General features: G+C 35.7%; 1 protein-coding gene across 2 annotated transcripts in view; it reads left to right on the plus strand.

The window, feature by feature from the left end:
• Positions 1 to 11,245: 11,245 nt before the first annotated feature.
• Positions 11,246 to 24,961, plus strand: part of LOC121865462 (myotubularin-related protein 10-B-like) — a 28,694-nt gene continuing 14,978 nt past the window's right edge. Inside the window, exons 1-6 of one of the 2 annotated variants that reach the window (XM_042364908.1) lie at positions 11,246 to 11,379; positions 13,057 to 13,230; positions 19,267 to 19,424; positions 20,790 to 20,882; positions 21,038 to 21,199; positions 23,527 to 23,586. In XM_042364908.1, coding sequence (XP_042220842.1) covers positions 11,269 to 11,379; positions 13,057 to 13,230; positions 19,267 to 19,424; positions 20,790 to 20,882; positions 21,038 to 21,199; positions 23,527 to 23,586 — 758 coding nt within the window. In that variant the 5' untranslated portion in view covers positions 11,246 to 11,268. The remainder of the gene's footprint in view (positions 11,380 to 13,056; positions 13,231 to 19,266; positions 19,425 to 20,789; positions 20,883 to 21,037; positions 21,200 to 23,526; positions 23,587 to 24,961) is intronic. The other variant, XM_042364910.1, reaches the window with a different exon arrangement.

A 24,961-nucleotide genomic window follows, 5' to 3' on the forward strand; every position in this document is an offset into this window, starting at 1 on the left:
TTGTGCCTTCTTCTGTGTTTCCATCCTCTTGCAAGCTGTCTCACTTCAAAAGGCTGGTTTTCCGGCATCTTCGTTGCATAGATTAACATTGTCTATTTCTCTTATAATTTTTTATTTTGTTTCTTTTTACTTTTATTTTCTTGCCCCCCAGGCCCCGTTGTGGGTTGTTGACCTGTGATATTCCCAGTAAAAAAAAATAAAAAAATAAAAAAATTCACTTCTCCCAACTAGAATGTGATGCTGATGCTATTGTACCAGTGAAATTGTTTTGTCCTATTTGTTGTAGTATTTTATTCACATTCATCTGACAGCTTCTGATCTAGTGATTTTTTGATGTTGCAGAGACCCATTGATGTTCCTGAAGAAATTGAGCCAGAACTTCTACCAGGTTAGTGACAGATGATTTATTAATGTATTAGTACAGTACAGTACAGTACTGTATTATTATTACAGTACTGAATAAGATAATTGTTATTAATATTTTTATTTTTACTTTTTTTTTACTGTCCAGTGATATCCCCATTATCCGGAGTATTTGGTGCAGATCTCTTCCCTTGAATGAGAGATTTCCAGGTAATAAGACAAATTTCTCATCCCCAGAAAAAATCACACATCCTCAGAATTTTTCCGGGTAGTACTGGGGAAGGTATTCCAAGAGTTTAAACTAACTGTCTCACACGAACAAACACTCGCACATCCATGGAATGTTTCCAGGTGCAGGGAAAACTTAAGAGTCTAAACTACGCATTTCACGTGAACAAATACTCTCCCATTACATTTAGGCTTGAGTCACAAGCGAAAATATTTGTCTAGCGAAAAATTATAAAGTTTTATTCACAGCATATGTTCTGTTTGTGTTAGAGAAATGAACTTGGTACCATAATGATCCTTAGTAAATTCTCTACAAGATTGTTTCCATAAAAGATCCTTAAAAAAAAAACATTTCAACACAATACTGTTCTGTATAATAATGAGGACTGAATTCTTTAATGAAAAACGTAAGACATTTTTATACCAACATCTATAAAATCACTTCTAATTAAGCTGGAAGCACTTTTTTTTTTTAAATACTGAATAGTTTATCTAAAAGTTTGGTTAAATAAATACAGTACTGGTATGCAGTATATATACTGTACAGTATGTACTATATGTATGAAAAATTACTGTACAGTCTTTCCTTGACCTACAACGGGGTTCCGTCCCAACGACCAGGTCGTAAGTCGAAAAGGCGAAAATAATACCTGTACATAGAATTTCTAAAATGGGTGTCTCTTTTTCTTCTCAGCACCTCGAGAACTCTCACTTTTACGCTTGCCAACCATTTTAAAGGGAATTACAAACGAAAATTTTGTCAATACACAGCGCAATCACTAATGTCAGGACTCAAAAATATGTAATTTGAAAAATACGTTTTATGACCACAGCGGTCGTATATCCAGGTTGTCGTAAGTCGAGTATGTCGTAAGTCGAGGAGTACTGTATATGATATGGGTATGCAAGGTGTGAATGGAGCTGGTGTCACAGCCAAGACTGGAATTTTCCACCCTCTACTGGGAAAAGTTTTCCCGAGAGTCTAAATTACAGTACGCATCTTGCACAGGCAGACACTGAGCTGTATTTATATATGCAAACATCACTGTACACATACAGTACAATATATTGTAAATAAACAAAATAATGTACAGTATACTACTACTGGACTGTACAGAATATACTGTACTCGCCAGCAGATGCTATCTTCTTGAGCATACGCTATCCAAGTGCTCTGCTGAATGAACCGTATCCCCCCTGTACAGTGTATGTAACTGTAATTACTTTGTACGTCATAACACTGCTTTAACACTATTCTTGGCTGATTGTGTCCTGGTACAGTGATGTATAGTACTACACAACACAAAGTGTACGCAAAAACAGCAGCAAGCGAGGGATTAATCTTGTAGTACAATGGCAGTAGAGTATGAACTAACCGTGCGAGCCTATGGCCTAAGTTACCCAAGCAACTAGCCCCCCACGCGCCCAGCACTTGGGTACATGTCACGAGCCTGATGCAATTTCTTGGAACTATAGAAATTTTTTCCCATACCCAAAAGGAAGAGATTTTCTTGAAATATTTCTGGAAAATCCGCCTGATTTTTATCCTCAGAAACACGTTCCCATGCCCAAAATGGAGAGAGTTTTCCCACATTTTCTTTTCCAGCTCGAAATCAATTGCAACTATTGGAGAGTTCTGGGGAGCGGGGATTCCGCCTAACGGGAAGATTACTGTACTCTATTATTATTTTTAATACCCTGTACTGTATTATTATTATTATTAATCAGTTTGGACTTAAGTTTCAATTTTTATTACAATACTGTACAGTACTTTACAAAGGCAATGCTGTACCTACTTAAAATGGAAATACATGTAAAAGATAATACTGTACAGTACATTATTACAATATTTGTTTCTACGGGACTTTCTTGTTATATAATCTTTTTTTTCTGTCGTTTCTTTGAATACTTTTTTAGTGTTGCTTCAACCATATATGTTTTCTTGAATTTTTCATGCAGGGCTTCTATATAATGATAATTAATAATACAGTCCAGTAAGTACTGTAGTAGTAATAATACAGTACTGTAATAATAATGTGCTTGTTTTATACTTTTGAATTTATGAAGTAGTGTCAAAGTGGTGCCTTTATACAAGATAAAATATTGGACTTACAGCCAGACAGGGTGGATAGTGACTCACATGGATTCTTGTCATTGCCATGGTTGGACCCAGAAATAGTTTGTGTTCCAACCTTCTCTTGTTTCGTGTTTAGGAGTGAAACAAAGTTTGCCAACATTGAGCCACAGAGTAGTGGAGGGAAAGTCATAGATGTATGGAGAAGGGGAACCATGTCAGTAGAGGCAAAGGTAATTAAACAGGAATCAGGGATACAATACATGTGTGAAGAGTAGACTTGGGATGTAAGAGAAAGAAGCTTGTTTGAAAATATTAAAATGTGTTTGAGAGCAATATATGAAGTACTGGTATACAGAATAGAATGCATAGAAAATAGGGAGAAGTTGAAGTGAAAGACACACCAGACAGACATATTGAGAGAAGGGGAAGCAAAAGATTAGTTAGACAAGTGTATAATTCAGAGGTGGTTGATAGGAAGGAGAGGTGAAGATCAAGCAGAAGGTGGGAGGAAAGAGAAATATGCCGTAGATCTTTACAACATATATTTCAAAAGGATCATAACTGGCTGACCCTCCAAAGAGTAACAGTTTTGTGATGTTCTTTGCCTTGTTTCTGCTGTTACTTATTTTGTTCTATATTGAAATTTGATGAATTTATGTAAGTGAGGAATGTGTATGTGTGTACAGGTGCCATAGGAGGCTATTATTAGCATGGTGGCCTACAGACCTGTTGGGGGGGATGATTGTAGGGCTTCCTGTGAAGCTCTGGTGTCTCTCTCACTCACAGTGGTTCTGCTGCTGCTGCCAGACTGATAGTCTGGTGCTCTCTTGAAGTCCTTGGATAGAAAGGCTTTATTGCACGCTAGAAGACTAATGACATCTCTGTAACAATGTCCAAGTGGAAAGTTAGTCCACAGCCACGAGGATGTACTGTCTTTACACTATGACGGCCATGGCTGCCACGGTCATAATGTTTGTAGTGTTTATGGTTATAGAATACAGGCGTTTTCACTCACTCCAGTGGTAAAATGCAACTTGTTTTTGTTTTTTTGTCTGTTTGTTTTTGTTTTGTTTTTAACGTGAAGGATTGCTTTGAAATAATATATACGAAATACTGTACTAAGCGTTAATTATTGTGGTATTTCTTGTAACATAGTGAGGAGATGGCTAAGATGGTTGTGAATCGTGTTACCAATACTGAAACTGGTACACCAAGTTTTATTCTGGGAAGTCCTCCTCAGAAACATAAAACTTTTAATGAGTGTGATGTGCGTCAAGTATGTGAGAACCAGGTGGACTCGCTTCAGAGAAGTGAAAAAAATGATGTCTTCAACAAAACATTATTCACCAAAGGATTAGCTGATCCCTCAGTCAGAGACATGATTAGGTGCAGATCAGAAAGCACAATGTATAAATCTTGTGAAGATGTCGCTCTGACTTCTGATTGGGGAAACTCTTATAATGAATCATGTAGCAGTGCTTGTATACAGTCAGCTAAGGAAGACAGCCATTTCAAACAAGGATCCTTACATCCAACAGATAGATCAGACATGACATCTGTTGAGTCCATTAATGAGAGAGTCCCAAAACAAGTCAGTAAGAAAATTTTTAAGCAGCTTAATGGGTCTCACATAAGAGCCCCTGTGAAACACTCTTCTCGCAAACAAAGGAGAAGATCTTTATCACCAGCATGTGCCTCTGAGGCCTCCAGGTCACCTATGAATGGACGGAATTCCTTACCTACCACAGAGGAGAAGTACTTAGAGACAGATCTTTCTCAGTTATATCGCCTTTCCACAACTGATTTGGGCAAGAACCCCTCTAGTTGCAGTAGTAAGAAAACTATCAAAAAGAAACGGAGAAGCTCAGTTCAGCAGGGAATAATTTTGGACGTTGCTGCAATTCATGGAACCCACGAGAAAGAGATTAACAGCGATGATGATGCAAACTATCACACATCAGTGAATTCCTTGGCTAATATTCCTTCCCCAAAGTTAGTTATCAGTAGTTATGGAGGGAGTAAGTCCCGACTGAACCCTAATCTCTGTGTTACATATTCTCCGAGTCCATCTCAAAGGAGTGAGTCTTCCACCTACCATTCATCATGCCTGTATCCTCTTGATGACTGTCAAAGATCACAGGGATTCTTTGAAGCTTCGAAGGCTGTCAACAATAACAAAATGCGGAGGATTTCTTTACCAGCAACTGCATCTAGTTTTAGATGTGATTCATCGCAAGGTGTCTATAACATTCAGTCTTCTCAGTCTTCTGTGACTATGCGCCGCAATTCTGCTGCATTAGGAATATTGCACCATACTTCACTTCCGTACATTGCGGACACAGACACAATGCCTTGTATGGAAGCTCGAGGAAGTTTCGATGCCCAAGCTACTGGCAATGAAGAGCTAAGGCGATCATATCTACTTTGCAATGAAGGATCGTCTGGTGTTTGTGGAATAAAAGGAGTGCAAAACAAGGAGGTTACTGATCAAACTTGCCATTCAAATTTTGGTGCGGTGCTGAGTGTTCTCTGCTTTATATTGTTTTTCTGGTACCTTGGTATGGTATACAGGCGTTATGCTAATGAAGCCATGTCCTATGATGCTTTTGAGTCATTGACAACCCCTGACATACTTTCTGTCCATGAAATTCGTGAGATAGTTGTTCATATATCTGCTGAAGATCTTCATAACTTACCTGACTAGGTGCTTTTGAGAATATATGCTTATGTGACATGAAAATACTGAATTTTCAGTGATCTAGTTGTCATTTTAACCCCTTGTGTACAGGGTCATCTCTGAGTAGAATAAAATCATCTGGTGTTAGCATTTTAAAATATTAAAAGTGGCATCTTCTTAGTGAAGGGGTTAGCAATTAACATCACCTGAATTATCACAGAACAATATTGTAGTATTGTATCATTTAGTCTGTATTACATTGTATATTAAGGGCCTGGAAACTAATGTATTGCATTATAAATAGCTTGTGATTATATAGGATAGTATTAAGGATCAAGATGGTGAGGTTAATATTCAGTAAATTGGCACGAACAGAGAATTGATTATCCTTTAAAAGTGGATATGAAGTGTAAAAATCATGATTAATTATTCCTTATAAAAGTTGTCCTCATACTTTATACTTGTTGTACAGCACTCACTGTTTCTGTGTGTGTTGTATATTTCAAGAGAATGTTGAGTGAGGTATATTATGTGTAAATATTTAATGTGTGGTACATTAATGGGAAAATATATATTTAGTTAGATTTTTCCCCAACCACTTATTAGCTTACTAGCCGTTGGGGTGACTGGTCTATCCAGTTTAGTACACGAGGAAACTGGAGTCTGAGTAACATATGATGTTTGGTAGTGAGGGTCACACTGGATAACACTCATCTCACATGTGTCCAGGCCAAGTAGGACTCAAAGCTTTAACATATTGGTGAGAGATGCAAGCTTTACTGCTGTACCACTTTACTCCTGTATTTTTTACTGTAAACTTGGTACAGTATTGAAATGTGTGGTGACCCGTTACTGTATTTACCAGATGCATTAACACTTTTGGGTGCAATGAATATGAGTGTTGGAGAAGCTGAGTAAAAAAATTAAATTAGTGCTGTAATGATAAATATGAAGCAGCCTGTGAAGACTGATAACTAGCTTGGCAGGTAACTTGTCTTGAGCACTGTACACCACATAAGGTAATTTTTTTTCCTATGTCTGTATTGAGATATGCTATAAATTTTACTTGGCTGAGATTAAATGGGTCTCATTGGTAACCATACTATACTTATGAATCATGATAGGAATGTTTGTATGCAGATGTGATCATACAACTAATTCATGGCTTGAGAATAATTTTTATTTATTATCACTGTGATAAATATATTTTTTTCCACTTCAAATTTTTAAGTGGACTTTGAGTAGCAAATATGATACATTAAAATGGTTAATTAAAGATTATACAGAACTGTACTGTTATGTCTCCATAGGTACTTGAGTGTTATGATCGTTTCCTTTGTTTTACTGTATGTACCTGTATATATGTAGTGGATACAGGTATGGCAGCCGTACACCAAAATTCACACTTTATATATAGATATGGCAGCTGTATTGACAGACTATGTTGCTAATGGTTAGGTTAGGTTAGTCAGAAAAAAGGCCATCATGGTAACTATCATTATACACCCTGTACTATATAGTCTGCTCACCACGCATGTGCATTGAACTACCGTACCTGTATCCTGTGCCAGTTATATAATATTTGTCAGTTGTCTACTCGGTTGTTCCACTTGTATATCTTACCATTTTCTGTCTTTGTTTTCTATTGTTTTCAATAACATGCATTTACTATTTTATTTATTTATTTATTTATCGTTATTGTACAGTACCATAATTAAAAAGCCACAAATTATAATATACTGTACGTATGTACATAGTCAATAAAACTGTAAAATTATGTACCTCTTAGTTTTACTTTAAAGCCTTTGTTAGAAAAACACTACAGTACTGTAATGTACTGTATGTATTACCAAGCAGTGTTTGCCAGTACAGTACTGTACAGTACCCAGGTGTGCAGTGCTGGACAGCTGGATACTGTACTGTGTATTGTCTTTGGAGATTATGTTTGTTTTTGGAGTTGTCTGATACTGTACAGTACTGAAGAAATTCTCGCCACTGTCCTGGTATTTCAAGAGATACAATATATTAATTAATGATTTTCAATATACTGTACTGTACTGTACAATTAACTTTACAAAAAAATTATTACTTTTGTTTTAGCAAATTGTTATTACTGAGTGCAGTACAGTACTTAGTACTACATATTCCAGATAACTAAATCAAAACATGTGGTACGTTATACTGTACTGGTACAGTAGTCCTCATCATAAGGGTCATATCCTGAATATCTTTGTGGTGTGTCAAACTATGAAACAAATTTTCCCATAAGAAATAAGGTCAATTATAAGCCTTATTTTTTTATTTGTTTTTTTTTTAATGTAGAGTTCACAAAACTGCACCTGTAAACATATACTGTACTGTACTTCTACAGTTGCTTTAAGCAACAATTTGTTTTCACACTATGACTTGAATTATTCCCAGCTGATATTAAGTTAGTTATACTGTACTGCATTGTTACAACACCACCTTAATCATGTTTTAGGGTCAAATAGTCTAAACACAACAAGGTTTTTTGGTGAACATTTTGCTTTTACCTGCTGGGGAAACTCCTCAGACAGAAGGTGGAAAGAACCTGTCGGTGATACCTCACTCTTACACCTGGCCGCTATGCTGTACAGTACTTATGAGTTATATAATATAATACTTATTATTCAGGTTTATGCTGGGGGTTGCATTCCTAGAAAAACTTGACATAAATGAAGCCAGAAAAATTGAGGGCACATTCCTATGGTAAAAGAGGGGGGTTCCCTCTTCTTTTGAGAGAAAATATATAGTATACATATATATATATATATATATATATATATATATATATATATATATATATATATATATATATATATATATATATATATATATATATATATATATATATATATATATATATATATATATATATATATATATATATACAGTACTGTATTACCCGCTTTACGCGGTTTCACTTTCCGTGCGATCTCTCATTTACGCAATCATTTACGTGGTACCTCGCCAGAACCGGACTTTCACTTTCCGCGGTGCATCTACTCATATACTTGGGTGAAGTATAATTTTTTATTTAGCTCATAAAATTCATTCAAATTACCCGGCCAGAATATAATTTACATTGCTGGAATTCTTACAATATGATGATCATTTTCAATATAAACATCATGGATTTTGCATTAGACATACAAATTTTAGATCTAATGTAATAATTTGGTTTACACAAAGCAAATATTTTATCGTTTGCAAAATATACAGTATGAAGTTTCCATTCAAAATATTCCCTGACCTGCAAGGAATCCAGAAATGTCAATTATATTATCTTAACTTTAGTCTGAGTTATTATTTATTATTAAAAATGTTAATATACTATTTTCTCCCAAACATTTTTTCTGGTAGGGAGGGGGTGATGAGGTGGGGGTGGAGGGTTGGGACCGACTGACCCAGCTGCTTGATGGGATATTTTGATTGATGATAGTGTGAAGAATATAATTTTTTTTATTATTAACTGAATATATATTTTTTAGCTCATAAAACTCATAATATCTCGGCAGAATATAATTTTACATTTTGGTATTCTTACACTATGATGATCATTTTGAATATAAACATCACTTGGATTTTTGCATTAGACATGCAGTGGTCCTCGTTAACTGTTCGTTCCAGCAGGTTGCTCGTTAATCCAAACCATTGTTTCAATGGGTTTTTGGCATTGGTTCCAGCTCACCGAAAATTGCCTAAATTCAACAAAAAGGTAGAAAAGTACACTTACTTTGAGGTGTGTATGTAGAAGGCTCCTGGATGATGATGATGATGATGATGATGGAATTAGAATGGGGGGAAGGAGAAGGAGAAGAGAAGGCTTTGGGGTGGAAGAGAAGTCACCCCATGGCACCATTTCACCCATAAAATTTTAGTTCTCTGTTTTCAAGATTATTTTCTTTAAATCAACACTGCACATTATATATTGTCAATATGTAAAATAAATTTCAAATGACCAATAATTTGCTTGGAAACACAGAAAAAAAGCATTTAGTGAAGAGAGAGTCTCAAGCAAAATGTTACTCCACTGAAAACAGAGACTAACGCCTGTCTGGTGTGTTAACAGGCTGGATGGCACCCAGAAACTAGTTTCTTTACCTTCAAATATGTTCAATAATTGTTAAAATGCTAAAAATTGAATATTAAACTTTTAAAATTATTGAATAGTATAAACTTCTTGATATTACTAAAATAGTGAATTTAAGCCCTAGAGCCGATTTATATTTACGGACTAATACTACAGCTGGTTGACCGCCAGTGCTGGCGAAAACATGTTGAGGTTATTCAGAAAAACTCGTTAACCGAGGGTTGTAACAAAAACATTTAAGAATCTTATAAGAGCAGCTTGGGCTAACTTGAAATCCCGTCAACGAGGCTAGATTAACCGAGGACCACTGTACAACTTTTAGATCTAATGTAATAATTTGGTTTACACAACAAATATTTTTATCTTTTGTGCAAATATATAAAGCTTACATTCAAATATTCCTGACCTGCAAGGAACCAGAAATACTCAATTATATTATCTAACTATAGTCTGAGGTATTATTTATTATATCGTTAAAAGTTTTCATAAACATTTCTCAGACAGGAGCCAGTGGGAAGGGAGGAGTTGAGTCCATGTTTGAATGGACAACCACCTGACGACTATTTCCTCACCAAATATTAATTGTGTGAACATACCATCATAAAATTAAGATATTTATTTTTACTACAACATAGGTATTGTGTGAGAAAGAAATTAGGTTTTGAAATTCGGGCCAGTCTTGTGGAATTAATCCCATAACTTTACGGGTTTCACAAGTTTTCGGTTTCACTTTCGAGGTATATATATATTGACGCGTAAATATACTACCTTGCCTGCATAGCCTTATATATATATATATATATATATATATATATATATATATATATATATATATATATATATATATATATATATATTATATATATATATATATATATATATATATATATATATATATATATATATATATATATAGTGTATATATATATATATATATATATATATATATATATATATATATATATATATATATATATATATATATATATATATATATATATATATATATATATATATATATATATATATGGGCTTTACAGGTATATGAAAAAGTTTATGCATCAAAATTTATGTGTTAAAACCTGCAGTATTTAACCATAGACAAACCATTACAGACATACAGTATATGGTGCATTAAATGAAAATACTGTGTTCCTCCTGGGAAAAACTTATTGGCCCTAAGACACATGGTGATACTAAATTTTAAAAATGACCAAATTTTTAGTTGATTATTGTATGAGGCTTCATACGTGCATAGTATACCACAGTATAAGTTAGTTTCATGGCAGACGTACGGAAATAATACCGAGTAATCGCCAGCTGTCTATTTCATGCAGGTTTCTCTCACTTCAACTACACTGAACTTGCACAGTGTAGGAATGGCATGATACAGAATGTAGTGTGTTGTGATTGGGTTTTGTTGGTGTATGTACAGTACAGTACTGAGAGTAGAGGGTGGATGATGGACTGGAGTGTATTGATTGTACTGTACTGACCATCGAAATAAGAAGTAGAAAGTACAGACTAAAGATAAAGATTGATAAGAAGGGGATAAGGAAGCGAGGGAAAGTTAAGGGAAGCAAGGAGAAAGTGAAGGATTGATTGATGATTGAGTGAATGGCATTAGGATGAAATTTGTCTTCATAGTGAAGAATAAGGACTCAATTTCACACATAAGATTCAATGTTCTGTGTTAGAGGCAGTATTATTCCTTTTTCTTTTTTTTATCATTAAGGAAATAGTTTTGATTATGGCTGCAGCATTACTGTTTCTTCTTGGGCAGGAGATTTGTGATAGCAGAAGCTAACAATGTATTTGAAGTTTGCACCTTTGAAGACCAACAAGACAGGGATCTCTGGGACCTTGTTCATAACCAACTTTAAGGTTTCTTTTGTTACTTCTCTGCCAGTTGACAGTAAGGTATGATGTCACCTGTTCTATTTACTGTACTGTACTTATGGAGTCATTGATTAAAATACTTTGTTTGTTAATTATGATATTATTTTCTTCATATACCAAAAACATGGATAAAATATTAACTTTTGTAAAAGATTATTTGTTTTCTTCTTCCTTGTTCTCATCTTTCTCTTCTACACTACTGTATACCTCTTAGTTGTACACATAATGGAGAAGAGCTGTGGTGTACTGTACCCCATGAATCTTACATGTCATTGTTGGCAATAAATACAGTAATAGGAATATTTTATAATTATATAACGTCATATTTCAGTGGTGAAAGAAGATACGCTACATCAGACTTATTGGTGATGATCTATGATACAGTACTACCAAGTCATCTCTAAAAACTAGATCACTGTTTTTCTTTAGGGGAAATATAGGTCATGTTATGTTTTATATCCAAGTTAGGTTCTACACTACTGAAACTTGCTGCAATCATCACACTTTACATACATGGTCGATACATCACACATAAAAACTCCGGGAAAGAACAGGTTACTGAATCGATCACCTTGAAGAATTTAAGCTACAGCTTGTTGCAGTCATCAGACTTCATGCTTGAAAGATCGGGCACTTGTATACAGTATACAGTAGTTCTTCACGGTGTGTCAGAGTCAGACACACATCTCCCTTATGCAGTGTGTTGACTAGCTTAGTTATGTTATCTATAACCAAGTCCATTGATGGGCTTTTTGAAGGTGAAATCTGTAGGGACTCCCTGTAATTTGTATAATTCCTTGTGACCAAGGGGCCATCCATAGTTAGTGTGGACCACTTATTATGATTATTATTACTACAGATGCTAATTCTGGTACCAGCATTCATTTTCTTCTCTTATAATTGTTAACTACAGTATCATACGATCTTGGTGACCATTTGATATGCACTACAGCATGCCCTTCAGATTTGCGAATTTTTAATTCGCGGACCTCGATTATTTGCGGATGACACCCTGGATGTGCCCAAGAATGTTTAAGGGTAGTTTTAAAGTTGCTGGCATTTTCCCGGCTGGGACAGGGAGCCATTCGTTCTAGAGATAGTAATTTTTTTTATCTATATTGTATATGTGTGTGTGTATAGACACACACACAAAACACATACAAATAGATAATAATGGGAAAATCCCCTCACAAATAATCAGAAACAAATGTATTAAAAATGTTGAGTCTACCTTCAAGTCCACTCTGTGCTTTGTTATTAATAAAGCACGGAGTGGACCTGAGGGTAGACTCAACATTTTTAATACAATTGTTTCTGATTATTTGTGAGGGGATTTTCCCATTATTATTTATTTGTATGTGTTTTGTGTGTGTGTATCTACACACACACACAGACATGTAAAAGAAATAATTGTCCTCAGGGCAAACACATAAGGGAAATACAGTATACATTTCTTTGTACACATGTAAAAATGTAACCCCCCACCCCCCCTCGGTCAGCAAATGTTTTTTTGCAGATTTGGCAATTCGCAGCCATTTTGAAAACTTAACCCCTGCGAATTTGAAGGGCATGCTGTACTGTACAGTACACAGCAAATCATTTTGACTGATAATATCCACATTCTGTTGCCATACCAGATTATTTAGCTCTACTTTCAATAAACTGCTGATTTTACAACTAAGCTCTTCTATTTTTCAGGAGTCTGAGTTGCATGACAGGAGCCTTCAGAACCATTTCCTTGGAGTACATGATGTTTGTCTCTCAGAAGTTGACTCTGTCAATCAGTTTTTTGAAGGATCCACAAAAAAGAAGCGCCTTTATCACAATGCTCCCCTGCCTTCAAGACTCTCAGGGTTACAACTAGTGCTTAAGGTAATGATCACTTTTGTGACTGTTTTTTAATGTATTTGTAATCATGTTTGAAAATTAACAAGGAAATACAAAAAATAGAAATTAGGCAGGAAAAACTGAAGTAAAATTGTCTTTTGGAGTCACATCAGGAATTCAGAGTTAGCATGATTCTGTTTTCAGAAACTGTGTGTGTGTTTGTAAAGAGGATATCTGTAGTGTGTCTGCAATGGCTCAAAAAAGCAGTGTTATGCTAACTTTGAACCTTTGAACTTAAACATGCGCAAAAATTTAGGTGTTTTGGAGAGTTTCAACAGTGTACAGTATATATGATCTGGAATTCTACTAGAAGCTTTCTTAAGGCCAAATGTTTATGTTGTTGTTATTATTAATGTTGGAACTGATTTGTTGGTTTATACTTGAAGGCATTTTTTTCTTCTTGTATACTGTACTGTGAAAGATACTCCTCCAGAATGGTGGGAGTAGGTGAAAATTGACAGGGTTGCCACAGGTCAGGGAAAGGCAGGTAATTTCATGGCAAGTCAGGGAATTTTGTAAAAACTTTTGTTTTCAAAATGGTGTTCAGAATTTGTTCTGCATATCACATGAAAATGGCTGGATCTTCTTTTTGCTGATATTATTGGTGAGAAAACTTAATATTGTAAACAGTGGGAGTCTTTAAGATGATTTTTACCTATCACATGGCCAGGCATCAGATGAACTGGGTTTTAACATCAAAAAGGACATACAATAGTTAAAACTCACATATTGGAGTACTGAATATTGTAAATGCACAAAGAATTCTCTGTGATGGGGTGTCAAACATTTTTGTTGAAGAAAAGAAAGGTGACATGTCAAAAGTGATAATTACTAAAGAAGTGTTAAGCTTCTGCAGTAGGGCTACTGTAGGTTTATATATGAAACTTACTTTAGAAAATATGTATGAGCAAGAAAGATAGTGTTGAAACTGACAAATCTAGACAAAACACAGATGCAGAGAAGAAAATGAAGCTTAAGTGGGAAAATGCATTTGAAAAGTTAGGTAGGGAATCTGATGACATGGCACAAAAAGAAAAATGTGTATACCAGGTACTTGTGGAGTCCAATGAATCACATAAAAGGTCCTTATAAAGTAAAGGTGTTTTGGAAGATACAGGGCGCCCTCGCTTAATGTCGGGGTTACGTTCCTGAAAATGCGACGTTATGCGAAACAACGTTAAGCTGATCAATTTTCCCCTTAGGAAATAGATAAAATACGGGAGTTACGTTCCCCATCCTCCCTTTGCCCCATGAAAAAAGTTACATATACAGAAAATCATTGCCTATTCTATAGAAAATAGTATATAGAACTACAGTCCTAACTTTGTATTGGTACTCACCGATGGGTGGAGGTGGTATGAGTCGTCTTAGTAGCACTCAGAGAAGAACCACTTCCAGTACTAACTTTAATCTTGTCAGCGTTGGTCCGGATAGTACACACCATTGTGGGGGTTAGACCTAGCACAGCGGCTATGTCCACAGCACATTCCCCTTTTTCAAATCGGGTTAATACATCCATTTTCGTAGCAAGGGTAATGGTCTTACGTTGCCTTTTCACTACACTAGCATCAGTAGTACTTGATAGGCGCTTGGAAGCCATTTTGAATGGGTAGAGTACAGTTTTAGAGCAAAAGCACTAAAGCACACACGAATGATGTGAAGTCATGACAGAGACTGGCCAAGCAACGGTGCGATGTTCCACGAGTGAGGGCAGCGCGCCGAGCAGAAAGAGCGTAGCGCAGCCAGACAAGAGCGGGTGATGCGCCATAGAAAGTAGTCTGTGACGACGCAAAACAACGTAGTATCGGATCACCGGGACGTTAAACGAATTTTTGGTCTCTGAAGTTTAGCGATATAGTACCGAAACAACGTTAAGCGGGACGACGTTAAGCGAGGACTTACTGTAGTTAAAAAAATTTAAAACTTGAAGATTAGTTGAAGAACTGTTAACACAGCTACATCTCATTCAATTCTCACAGCCTGTCATACCTACAGTATACACAGTAGCTTCTTTGCCAGTTAAAGTACAGTACAGTACTGTGCTGCATTGAGTGCATTTAAAGATGAAATTTGCTTCTTTATAAATGAATTTTCCTGGGAATTTTTTGTCATGGGCTACAGTGCTCACTTGTGAATTTATTTTGCTTTCCATATATACATATTAATTCTGTTTCTTGTGTTTAATTATTGTTAAATATTGTTTGTTGAGTTCATGCAATAAACTGATGGACAAAATCAGTTGGTTGGTGGTGAGTGGAGGCTATAAGGTGAGGAGGAGGAGGCCTTACATTATTACTGTTATAACATTGGGCTGGCCTGAATGGTTCAGTTTTGGTCATTTGCTTTGTTGCAAGGGAGTAGTCACATTCGATGATACAATTGGTTGATGAATCGTATGTTACTGATGGTTGGTAGTGCTCCATTGGGGGTAACGTCTGTTGAAAATTGAAAATCTTCCCATTGCCAAGACCAGAACACCTGATGATTAGTCCAAGAATGTGGGTGAATACATCCCCCAGTGTGTGACCACCATTTATGGCCTCAGAGTCATACAAAACTTCAGCTCAAACTTATTTTGTCTACAAAAATACCTGTAGTCAGGTGACTTCTATTTAAAATTTCTGTGGCAACCCTGATTGAGGATATTGCAACGTAATGATGATAATGGTACAGGTGTTATGAGAATTTAGTTTGGATTTGGTATGGATAAAAAGAAAAGGCCTCTTGGGAAATTATCTAAAAAATACAGATGCTGATAAGAAAAAGGTCATGTGCAGAGTTAAATATAAGATAGGGGAGTCACCACTATGTGCAGCATTTTAGAAAAGAATGAAAGCTGAGCCATATGTGAAAGTTAGATATATGGTTGTACAGTACTGTATGTTAAAAAAAAAAGAGTATTGCATTTGACTTAATTCATTTTATTTCTGTTTCTTTCTTTGGTGGCTTCATTCACCTCAGCCCTACTTGTGGTCTCCCATACATTCTCAGTTACAAGGTTAATGAGGCATATGCTGGGCCAAGGCTGCTGCACCTGTTTATCCACACAACCTTGCAGATATTGTCATTTTTCATTCCTCTTCTCTTTTAAGCTCTGTGTTTTTATCTTTTTGTAAGTTTATGGTTATAGAATTGTCAAAATTAGCCATCCAATGAAGCATGTAGTGTGGGAGGCTTGACTCTTCCAACCAGTGATTCCCATCTTCATAGTGTACTGCATAAGCACTTGTTACTCTGTCATATGTTGTCAAACTACTTCACAGATAATTGTGTTGCCCTTTTTGCATATTTTCTTTAGTGTTTACTTGTATTTCTGTCTTCTGTGTGCATATTTGTTCTTACATTTACATTCTCCATATAAATGTTTGTGATGGCATCCTGAATATCTTTTTTTAACTTGGTCTCGTATATTAATTGGAGTTTGCATTTGTTTCAATATTTTATGTTTACATGTTTGGTGATGAAGCTTTTCAATGTCTGCATGTTTACCTTTGGTCTGAAGGTGAAAAATTGCTTAAAGGCTACAAAGTACAACTCGGTGCCTTATCTAGCATTTTAGGTCTTTAACAATATTTTGTGTTGTGTCAAAGGTAAAGTGTTTGTAATTGCTGAAATTACAGTATTTTTCCTGAAGAATGTACATTATATGTACTATTCATTAATACAGCATGCCCTTAAAATTCGCAGCGGTTAGGTTTTCAAAATGGCAAAAATAGCCAAATCTGCGAATAACATTTGCCGTCCGGGGGGGAGGGGGGGGAGTACATTTTACATGTGTACAAAGAAATGTGTTTGCCCTTAGTACAATTATTTATTTTACCTGTATTGTATATATATATGTGTGTGTGTGTGTGTGTGTGTGTGTGTGTGTGTGTGTGTGTGTGTGTGTGTGTGTGTGTATGTGTGTGTGTGTGTAGACACACACACAAAACACATACAGATAAATAATAATTTTCCCATTACAGTACTGTATTATTTATTTGTGTGTGTTTTGTGTGTTTGTCCACACACACACACACACATATACCATACAGGTAAAGGAAATTACTGTCTCTAGAACAAATGGCTCCCTGTCCTGGCCGCGAAAATTACAGCAACTTTAAACTACCCGCAGACAATCTAGGGTGTCATCCGCGAAATAAATATCCGCAAATTGTCTGAGTGTACTGTAATCCATCACACTGAGGTTAAATAAGCAATAGATACTTCTTATTCACGTAACAGCTAATTAAAGAAAAGGGAAAAATGCATTAAAGCAGGGAAATTTTTTCTTGGCAATAAAATAAATCAAGAAGAAGTAAAATATAACTCACTTCCATTTAGATTTGCTGACTTTAAATCTGCCCTGGCTGTGAAGATTAATTGGACATGATGGTATGATGTCCTGGCCAATATCATGAATTAATTTCCCTCAAATAACTATAGGAACATAGGGAAGAGGTGAGTGACCTGTGGGATCTACCACCATTAAGCACCAAGTGTCAGGTGGAGCTTGTGCTGCTAGTGGCAGGAAACATCATGTGGATAATACCATGAACAAAGCAGCTATCCACCCATTTGATCACGATTTTGAACCTATGTTTAAATGAAAGTTTGTCTCTGTACCACTGCATTGTCCAAGTGAGCAGTTCAAACTCCCAGTCAGGCTTATATATCTCACCGCTTTGAGCCTTTTCGGAGTCTCAAACCTCAGCCTACCAAGAACCCTCTACTGTACTACTGCTGGACCTGTATGTTACTTTTACACTTTCTGTTACTGGTATATCTTCTTATAGTCAAAAGTTAATGGCCACTGAAGTGAAAGCTCACCATTTTGCATGAATTATATACAGTATATGTATACATACTGTATATTTTTCTTTTTTTAAATGTTGTTAAGTGCAAAGTTTTGTCATTATACTGTCCTACCCTGTGACCTAAGTTAGTACAACGCTATATCTGTTCAGCATTCCTGAGATCCTCATTGTTCAATTGTAGTGAATAGAATTTGGTCTCTACTTCACCAACATGAGGACTTTCTTGTGCACTGTGTTACTTTAGAGAGTGGTATTTGTTATTTCTGTGTGACCTGTTAATATATGAAGGGACACTGTTGTAGTTCATAATTACTGTAGTAACCATATCAGGAGTTGTTGTTATATAAGTAAGAGTGCACAAATGTATCAACAGATTGAACAGCCTTTATTCTTTTGATTCAATTTCACAAGAATGGCAAGATGAATGTTCACTACAATATGTCCTTGAGAGATGGAGGTCTCTGTGTAGAGTGAAGAGGGTGGCTGGGTTTTGAGAGTTTGGGTGAGTTTTGTGTAGAGGCAGGTTTAAACAGTTGAGGCATGTGGAGAGAATGGAAGGGTCAGGGGATGGATGAGTTTGACTGTGGAAGGCAAGAGCTCTAGAGGTTGACACAGAGAAAGGTTGTGAGAAATGATCTCAGGATAAGCGTTTGACTAAAGAGGTTGCAAAAGATCGTACAACCTGAAGAGCTGCCATCAAGCTTCCGTGGCTTGGAAGCATGGAAAATGGCTGTAAAACTTTGATTTATAGTTGCTGTTTTTATTATTATCATTATTATTATTATTATTATTATTATTATTATTATTATTATTATTATTATTATTATTATAATAATATGCTGTTGTAAGTGGCATTATCCACACAGGTGTTGTTTCTTACCAGTAACCAGAACCTGCAAAGTTTGCCAGGGATGTTAAGTGGTGGTAGCTGTCACTAGCCACTCATTTCTTCTCTATGTATAAAATGGGATTTCGTGCTAAAGATCCTTCCTGTGCTTCTCTGGCATGGTACTCATATTGTTCAGCATGTGTTTATATATTGCCCACATAAAGATAATTTGTCACGTTTTAAAATGATAAAACCTTGTTCATGGGATGGATATGGAATAGAGGGAATACCATAAAGATTGTTCATAGATGAAACCACACACACACACACAAATATGGTTGATTACTAGTGCAGGTGATAGAATTTTGATGAGCCTATTTTTTTTCTTTCCATCAGAACCTGCGTATTATAAACTTCAGCTTCAAGTTCACCCCAGCGGGCGAAGACCTAAGAGTGGCACAAGCTTTGCTGCACCATGCCTTCCCACCCACCATAGACCACCTTTTCCTCTCCTGTGGCCATCCACCACCTCCACCTGGCATCCCAGACTTTTGGTTAGCTCACCAGTAAATTTTTGATTGGCATTATTCAAAACACTTTTGAGTTTATTATTTCTTCCTGTAAGAAATTGAGTCATGAAAATACAGCCAGGTGCTAGACCTCAAATTAAGAAAGGGATGAACTATCTTCAGAACATAAGAAGAAAATTAGATCAGGAAATTGCACAGATGATGTAAACCTCTCACAGGTCCAGTACACTACTTACCCATAACCTCAGATTCTCTTCGATAAGGATTGTCTTTAGATCTAAACAACCTAAATTAAAAATTTTCAGTACACAGACATTGTGTGGAAAGTTGTGCCAGTTCTTTGTTGTCATTACAAGACAGCACTATAGCTTCCATGGCCTGGGGGCTGTATTCAATGCTTAATATTCCCTAATCCATATTCAGAGTAGGATCTGATGAATATGACCTTGAAATGTGTTCTGTGATCTCTTTTTCTCTCTCAAAGATATAACAGCTGCTCTAACCTTTCCTTTCCTTATTTTTGAGGTTATATATACATAACACAATAACTTTATCTTTTGTGCAGAGACATTTTAGTACCCTCTGTATGATGAGTTGTTTGGTCCTATTGAGTAGTGCATTGGGTAGAGGGACGTCTCTGCCATCCGGGGAGGTAGTGGTGGAACAATACGTGGAAATACATACTGTACTGTAGATGTGCCTCTGATTAGTGTTGAGTAAAGAAATGGAGCTGACTTCATCTGTTAATTACAGTAATTCCAAAATTTTTTTCTGTTGCAAGAATTATCATGGGCTAAATTATCTTTGGTCAGACACTTTATCTCTTGGTACATCTGAGGCAACTTTGTATCTAACGTAATTCTTAAGTTCAAAGATCTCTTACAGATATAGTGAAGATAATTACAGTACTCAATTACTGTTTCTGAATTTAGGATTTTGCTGCATATGCATTTTATACTTGAGCCAGAAATTATCTTTATAGCAAAATGTGGACTTGTTTGTGTCTTACTGTGTAGATTTTTTTTCACTCTGTAGTTGCTTGTCAGACCATATTTGTTATCTTGATGATCTTTATGGTTCTGCTTCAGCAACATATAATGGCTCATAATTTCCCCCATAATAGTTGATGGTCTTTGGAAAATATAAATAGTTTGTATTGCAGTATATTGCAGTCCATACAGGGATATGTAACATGCATGAGCTTATAGCATGGATAAAACTGATTTTTTATTTAAACACTGTTATGTATTTTATAAGTCAATAGTACAAAGGTGCCACAAGAATGATAGTTTAAACTTCTGCCATTATTATTTTCTCTCCAACCATTTTATTGAGAGTACATTGTGTTCAATGTCTTTGGTTGTTGATTGAATTAATGGTTGTTTGCAGCATGGCTCAGGACTGGGAGAGAGAAATACAGAGAACCAGATGTCCTAACTGGAGAGTGTCTAAACACAATGAGTTTTTCAACCTCTGCTCCTCGTAAGTTATCTACTAGTTAATTGTTTGGTTAATGGAGGTTTAGGATATCTGTGGCTGCTTATTCTTTTAAACTTGAAAATGTTGTATACCTACTCTTATTTAATTCATATATAGAAACATACAAGTTTTCTTCTGTTTTTTTTTAATAATTTCAGACTGCCAGCCGTGGTGGTGGTTCCTCGTGACCTGCTGGATGCTCAGTTAGAACAGGCAGCACAACATTTCCAAGGCACACGTCCTCCTGTATGGTGCTGGGGGTCACTAGCTGGGGCAGCATTAGTCCGCATGGCACAGATCTCCCCCAGTATTACAGACAAGTGAGTCATTAAGTTCTACCACGTGATTCTGTATTTGTAGTCGTATATAAATAGGTTCTAAATTGATTGTATTTTCAGTCATACTTGCAGCTTTGAGGTCAAGCCTTTTAGAATGGACCAGTTGTAAGAAGGTGCCAAGGTAACTGAAACATTGTTATTTTGGTTCACATATTAAGTAGGGAATGAAACACAGCTAAATAAGGTATGATTTGTTTGCAACACAACATATATTGTCTAAAGACATTCAATAAATCTTGAAATTGACACAGTCAGGGCTAGAGGGTGTCAATATATCCAAACCTCATTTGTCCATAATAACTCCTCTTGAACACTTTAGAATTGTGTTATATATATTTGTATCATAGTGTAACTTTTGTTGAAATATTTCATATATTTGTATTGATGGTTATTTTATATCTTCCGTAGATAGTTAGTTTTTTAGGGGGAACCGTTTCCCTTGCCCCCACTGAATGAGTTTTCGTAAATATTAATAAAAAAAAATCAATGTTGATATCCTCAAATGAAAAATATTTGAGAAACATTTCTCAATAGCCTATTTCCAATCACCCAATGGCAATTGCTATTCTTTCCAAGTAAACCATAAACTACATTGTGGCAGTTTGTTGCTACCTATTAGTCATTGTAGCTTGTTAGGTACAGTTCAGTATATCTTTAGTAGTCTCTCCTCTTGTGATCATGATAGGAATACAATGGGTGCTCCTGATTTCAATTTTAGGCAGGAAAAACTAATAAAGACTTGTGTTGTCATCAAAGGAGGAGGAAGGTGGGGGGTGGAATACCATCTGTCACACAACTTGGTCCTCAGCCTTAGTATGGGGCATCTTTGTTTCTTTATCAATTATTCTTTGTTATATGTAGCTAGTTAATGTCTTGCAGGATGTTTGCAAGTAATCCTGTGTGGAACTGAAGTTACAAATAATTAGCAAATAGGTAAGATAATTTATCATTAAATTAATTTGGATATGTGTGTGGGAAAACACTGTGTTTTGTATCACAGGGCATATGGTCGTATCACTGATTCTTAGTTTCACAGAATGATTACCATGCGTGTTCATATTTATTCAGACTGGAGATAAATGGCAAGAGAATGCCCTTCAAATAGTTTTCATGAGTATCAGCTCACAGTTAATATTCTTTGGCTGTCTTTGGTTAAAAAATTGATCCCTAAATTGGTGTGTAGGCTAATTATAAATTGTGTTCAAGATTTATTTCACAGGTTTAAGTTATTGTACCCCTGTTATGGAAGATTATTACTGTATCCTCTATATACTGCAACATCTCAAAATGTTTTGTATGAAGAGTTTCTTTTTATCCTGTAAACTATTAAAACAAAAAATAAGGTGTGCCATATTTCTACCAGCACAGTATTATTAGATAACATCCTGCAGGTTGGGGAGAGGTCTGTTGATCTCATCACCATTATAGAGTCATGCCTCTCTTCTCTCTGCCTTTTGGGACATTTACATTCAATATAGATGTCTTTCATTAAGTTATCAATTAGGAAGCTTTTAATTTTAAGTAAGTTTAGAACAAGTTTATTTCATGTATTGTACTAGGGAAAATAGCTCCTTAGGATGGGATAAATGGGTGTAGAATAGTTGAGGAGATGAGATACTTACTCCTGTGTGTGTTTAAGGGTGTAGTGATGATTGTTCCTTCCTCCCTCCCCTTCATTAGTGTTTGTAACTCTCTCTAAGTATGATGATAAATGGTTGAGGCTCCTGCCACCACTGTATCATGAATTGTGTGCATCTGGTACAAGACAAAGTATGATACAGTACATTACTTAAAATGTAGTGTTTTTCTCCTGCATTAGAGATGTATAGTACATACAGTATGCATGCCTGTATTTGACTGTATTTCTTAAAGGATTTTTTTTTAATAAACTTCTAAAAAGTTTGTTATTTGGGTAATTTAATAGCATTTCCACCCTCACCACAGTTGGGGTAGCATAAGTGTAATATTTTATGATTAGTAAAGACCCTTACATAAATATTTCCTTTTGTTTTTAAAAAATGTGTACTATACAGGGCATAGTTAAAAAGGGATGCTGTCAACCAGTTACTATTGAATTAGAAATATTTATATTGTTTGGTTATAGTTGTATCATGACACTGGATACTATCATAGCATTTTGCATTGCATATTTACTAAAGAAGTATTTCATATTAGGACTTTGATAAAGAATTTAACAGTATGGATTAAGATTTTTTTTTCTTATGTAGAGCTATTTATAAATAGCTGACTAAATTTTATGTATATTGCATAAATTTGCTCTTTTATGTTTATTTCTTAAACTACTGTAGGATGTCGGTGACAAAATCTATGGGAACTTTGAAGAGAAGAAAGCTGGAGGAGGTTTCCCAGTGAGTGAGTCAGTCATGTTACTCCTTGATACACAGCCACCTAAGGTTGTCTCAGTAACCAAACCCTTGTTAAAAGCTTGTTTCATGCATCCATTTTTCTTAAACTGCCTACGTAACAAGGTAATGAAGAGAGCTTTTTAATTGACTCATTCTTAGCAATCTTATTTATTGGACATGTAAGTCATTATAGTGAATGTGACTGTGCCATGATGACTAAGTAACTTTCAGTAGATATGCTAAATTGTTCACTGCTGTAAGGTGTTACTTCCTGAATGGCATGGCTGTAGTGACCAGCTTTGGGACTTAATTGCCTTCTTTCTGTACCAGTAACACACACCCTCTGACTCTCAACAGTAGTTTGGCAGTGAACTTCTGGGTTTGATGTATGTCATCATTAAAAGTCACTACATAGGTAAACTAATTCTACCTAGTTGATAAGTATTGTAGTCTAATATTATTAGCTTTCTGATCTGGGAAATCTTAATACACCCAGTTTTGAATGTGCCAATACTAATAAGTTACTCTAAGTTTGTGTAATAAATTGCTATATAACTGTTCTTGATAAATGTGTAACCAGTCTACTGAAGCTGAGAATGGACAGTCTACATGTGGGCTAATTTATGTAAGAGTATTAGACAGGTATAAGAATTATCTTACTTACACAGCAGGATGGTACAAGTACTTGTGGATTCTAAATAAAATTCCTTGTTTACATTCATCCCTCTTGCTTCAAGTTCCAGAGTTGAAGGTCACTGCCATTTATGAGTATGTACAGTAATTGACATTACATATAGGATACGGTATATTGTATGTAGATTTTCACCATTTTTCCAAGGGTTTTATACTCAAAGGAAGCGTTTTATATTACTATGTTCATAGCTTGGTTGTTACCGTGATGACATCAAAGTGATGATTCTGAGATTAATTCCTAATCAAACTGGAGGATTATGTTCCTCCAGATACACTAGTCTTTGTTTAGTCATCAATAAATGAGTTCACTATCAAGTGGAGCAACCCTTCACTGGATTATTTTTCTGCCTAAATTTGGAGTAACTCTCTGGCTGCTGAATGCTAGACTCGGATCAACATGTCAGGCTCCTGTTTCTCGTGTCCTTAGTGAAACAATTACCAAATGGCAATGCATAATTTTTCTCTTTTTTATTAGTACAGTATTGTTTTTATTTATTTCTCACATTTATGGAGAAATACGTTAGACTGTGAAGAGATAAACGCCCATATTATTAAACAACATCTTCCCTTGAAGAGTGTCGTCGTGTTTCAACCAGAGTTTTAAACTAAATGAGTCCTGAGGAACACCGCAGTACAGTACTTAACGGGGTGGTGTGGCGGTAAAGTTAAATAATTCCAATGAAAT

This window comes from Homarus americanus, unplaced genomic scaffold (assembly GCF_018991925.1).
Source record: "Homarus americanus isolate GMGI-L3 unplaced genomic scaffold, GMGI_Hamer_2.0 scaffold25483, whole genome shotgun sequence".
NCBI classification, from domain to species: domain Eukaryota; kingdom Metazoa; phylum Arthropoda; class Malacostraca; order Decapoda; family Nephropidae; genus Homarus; species Homarus americanus.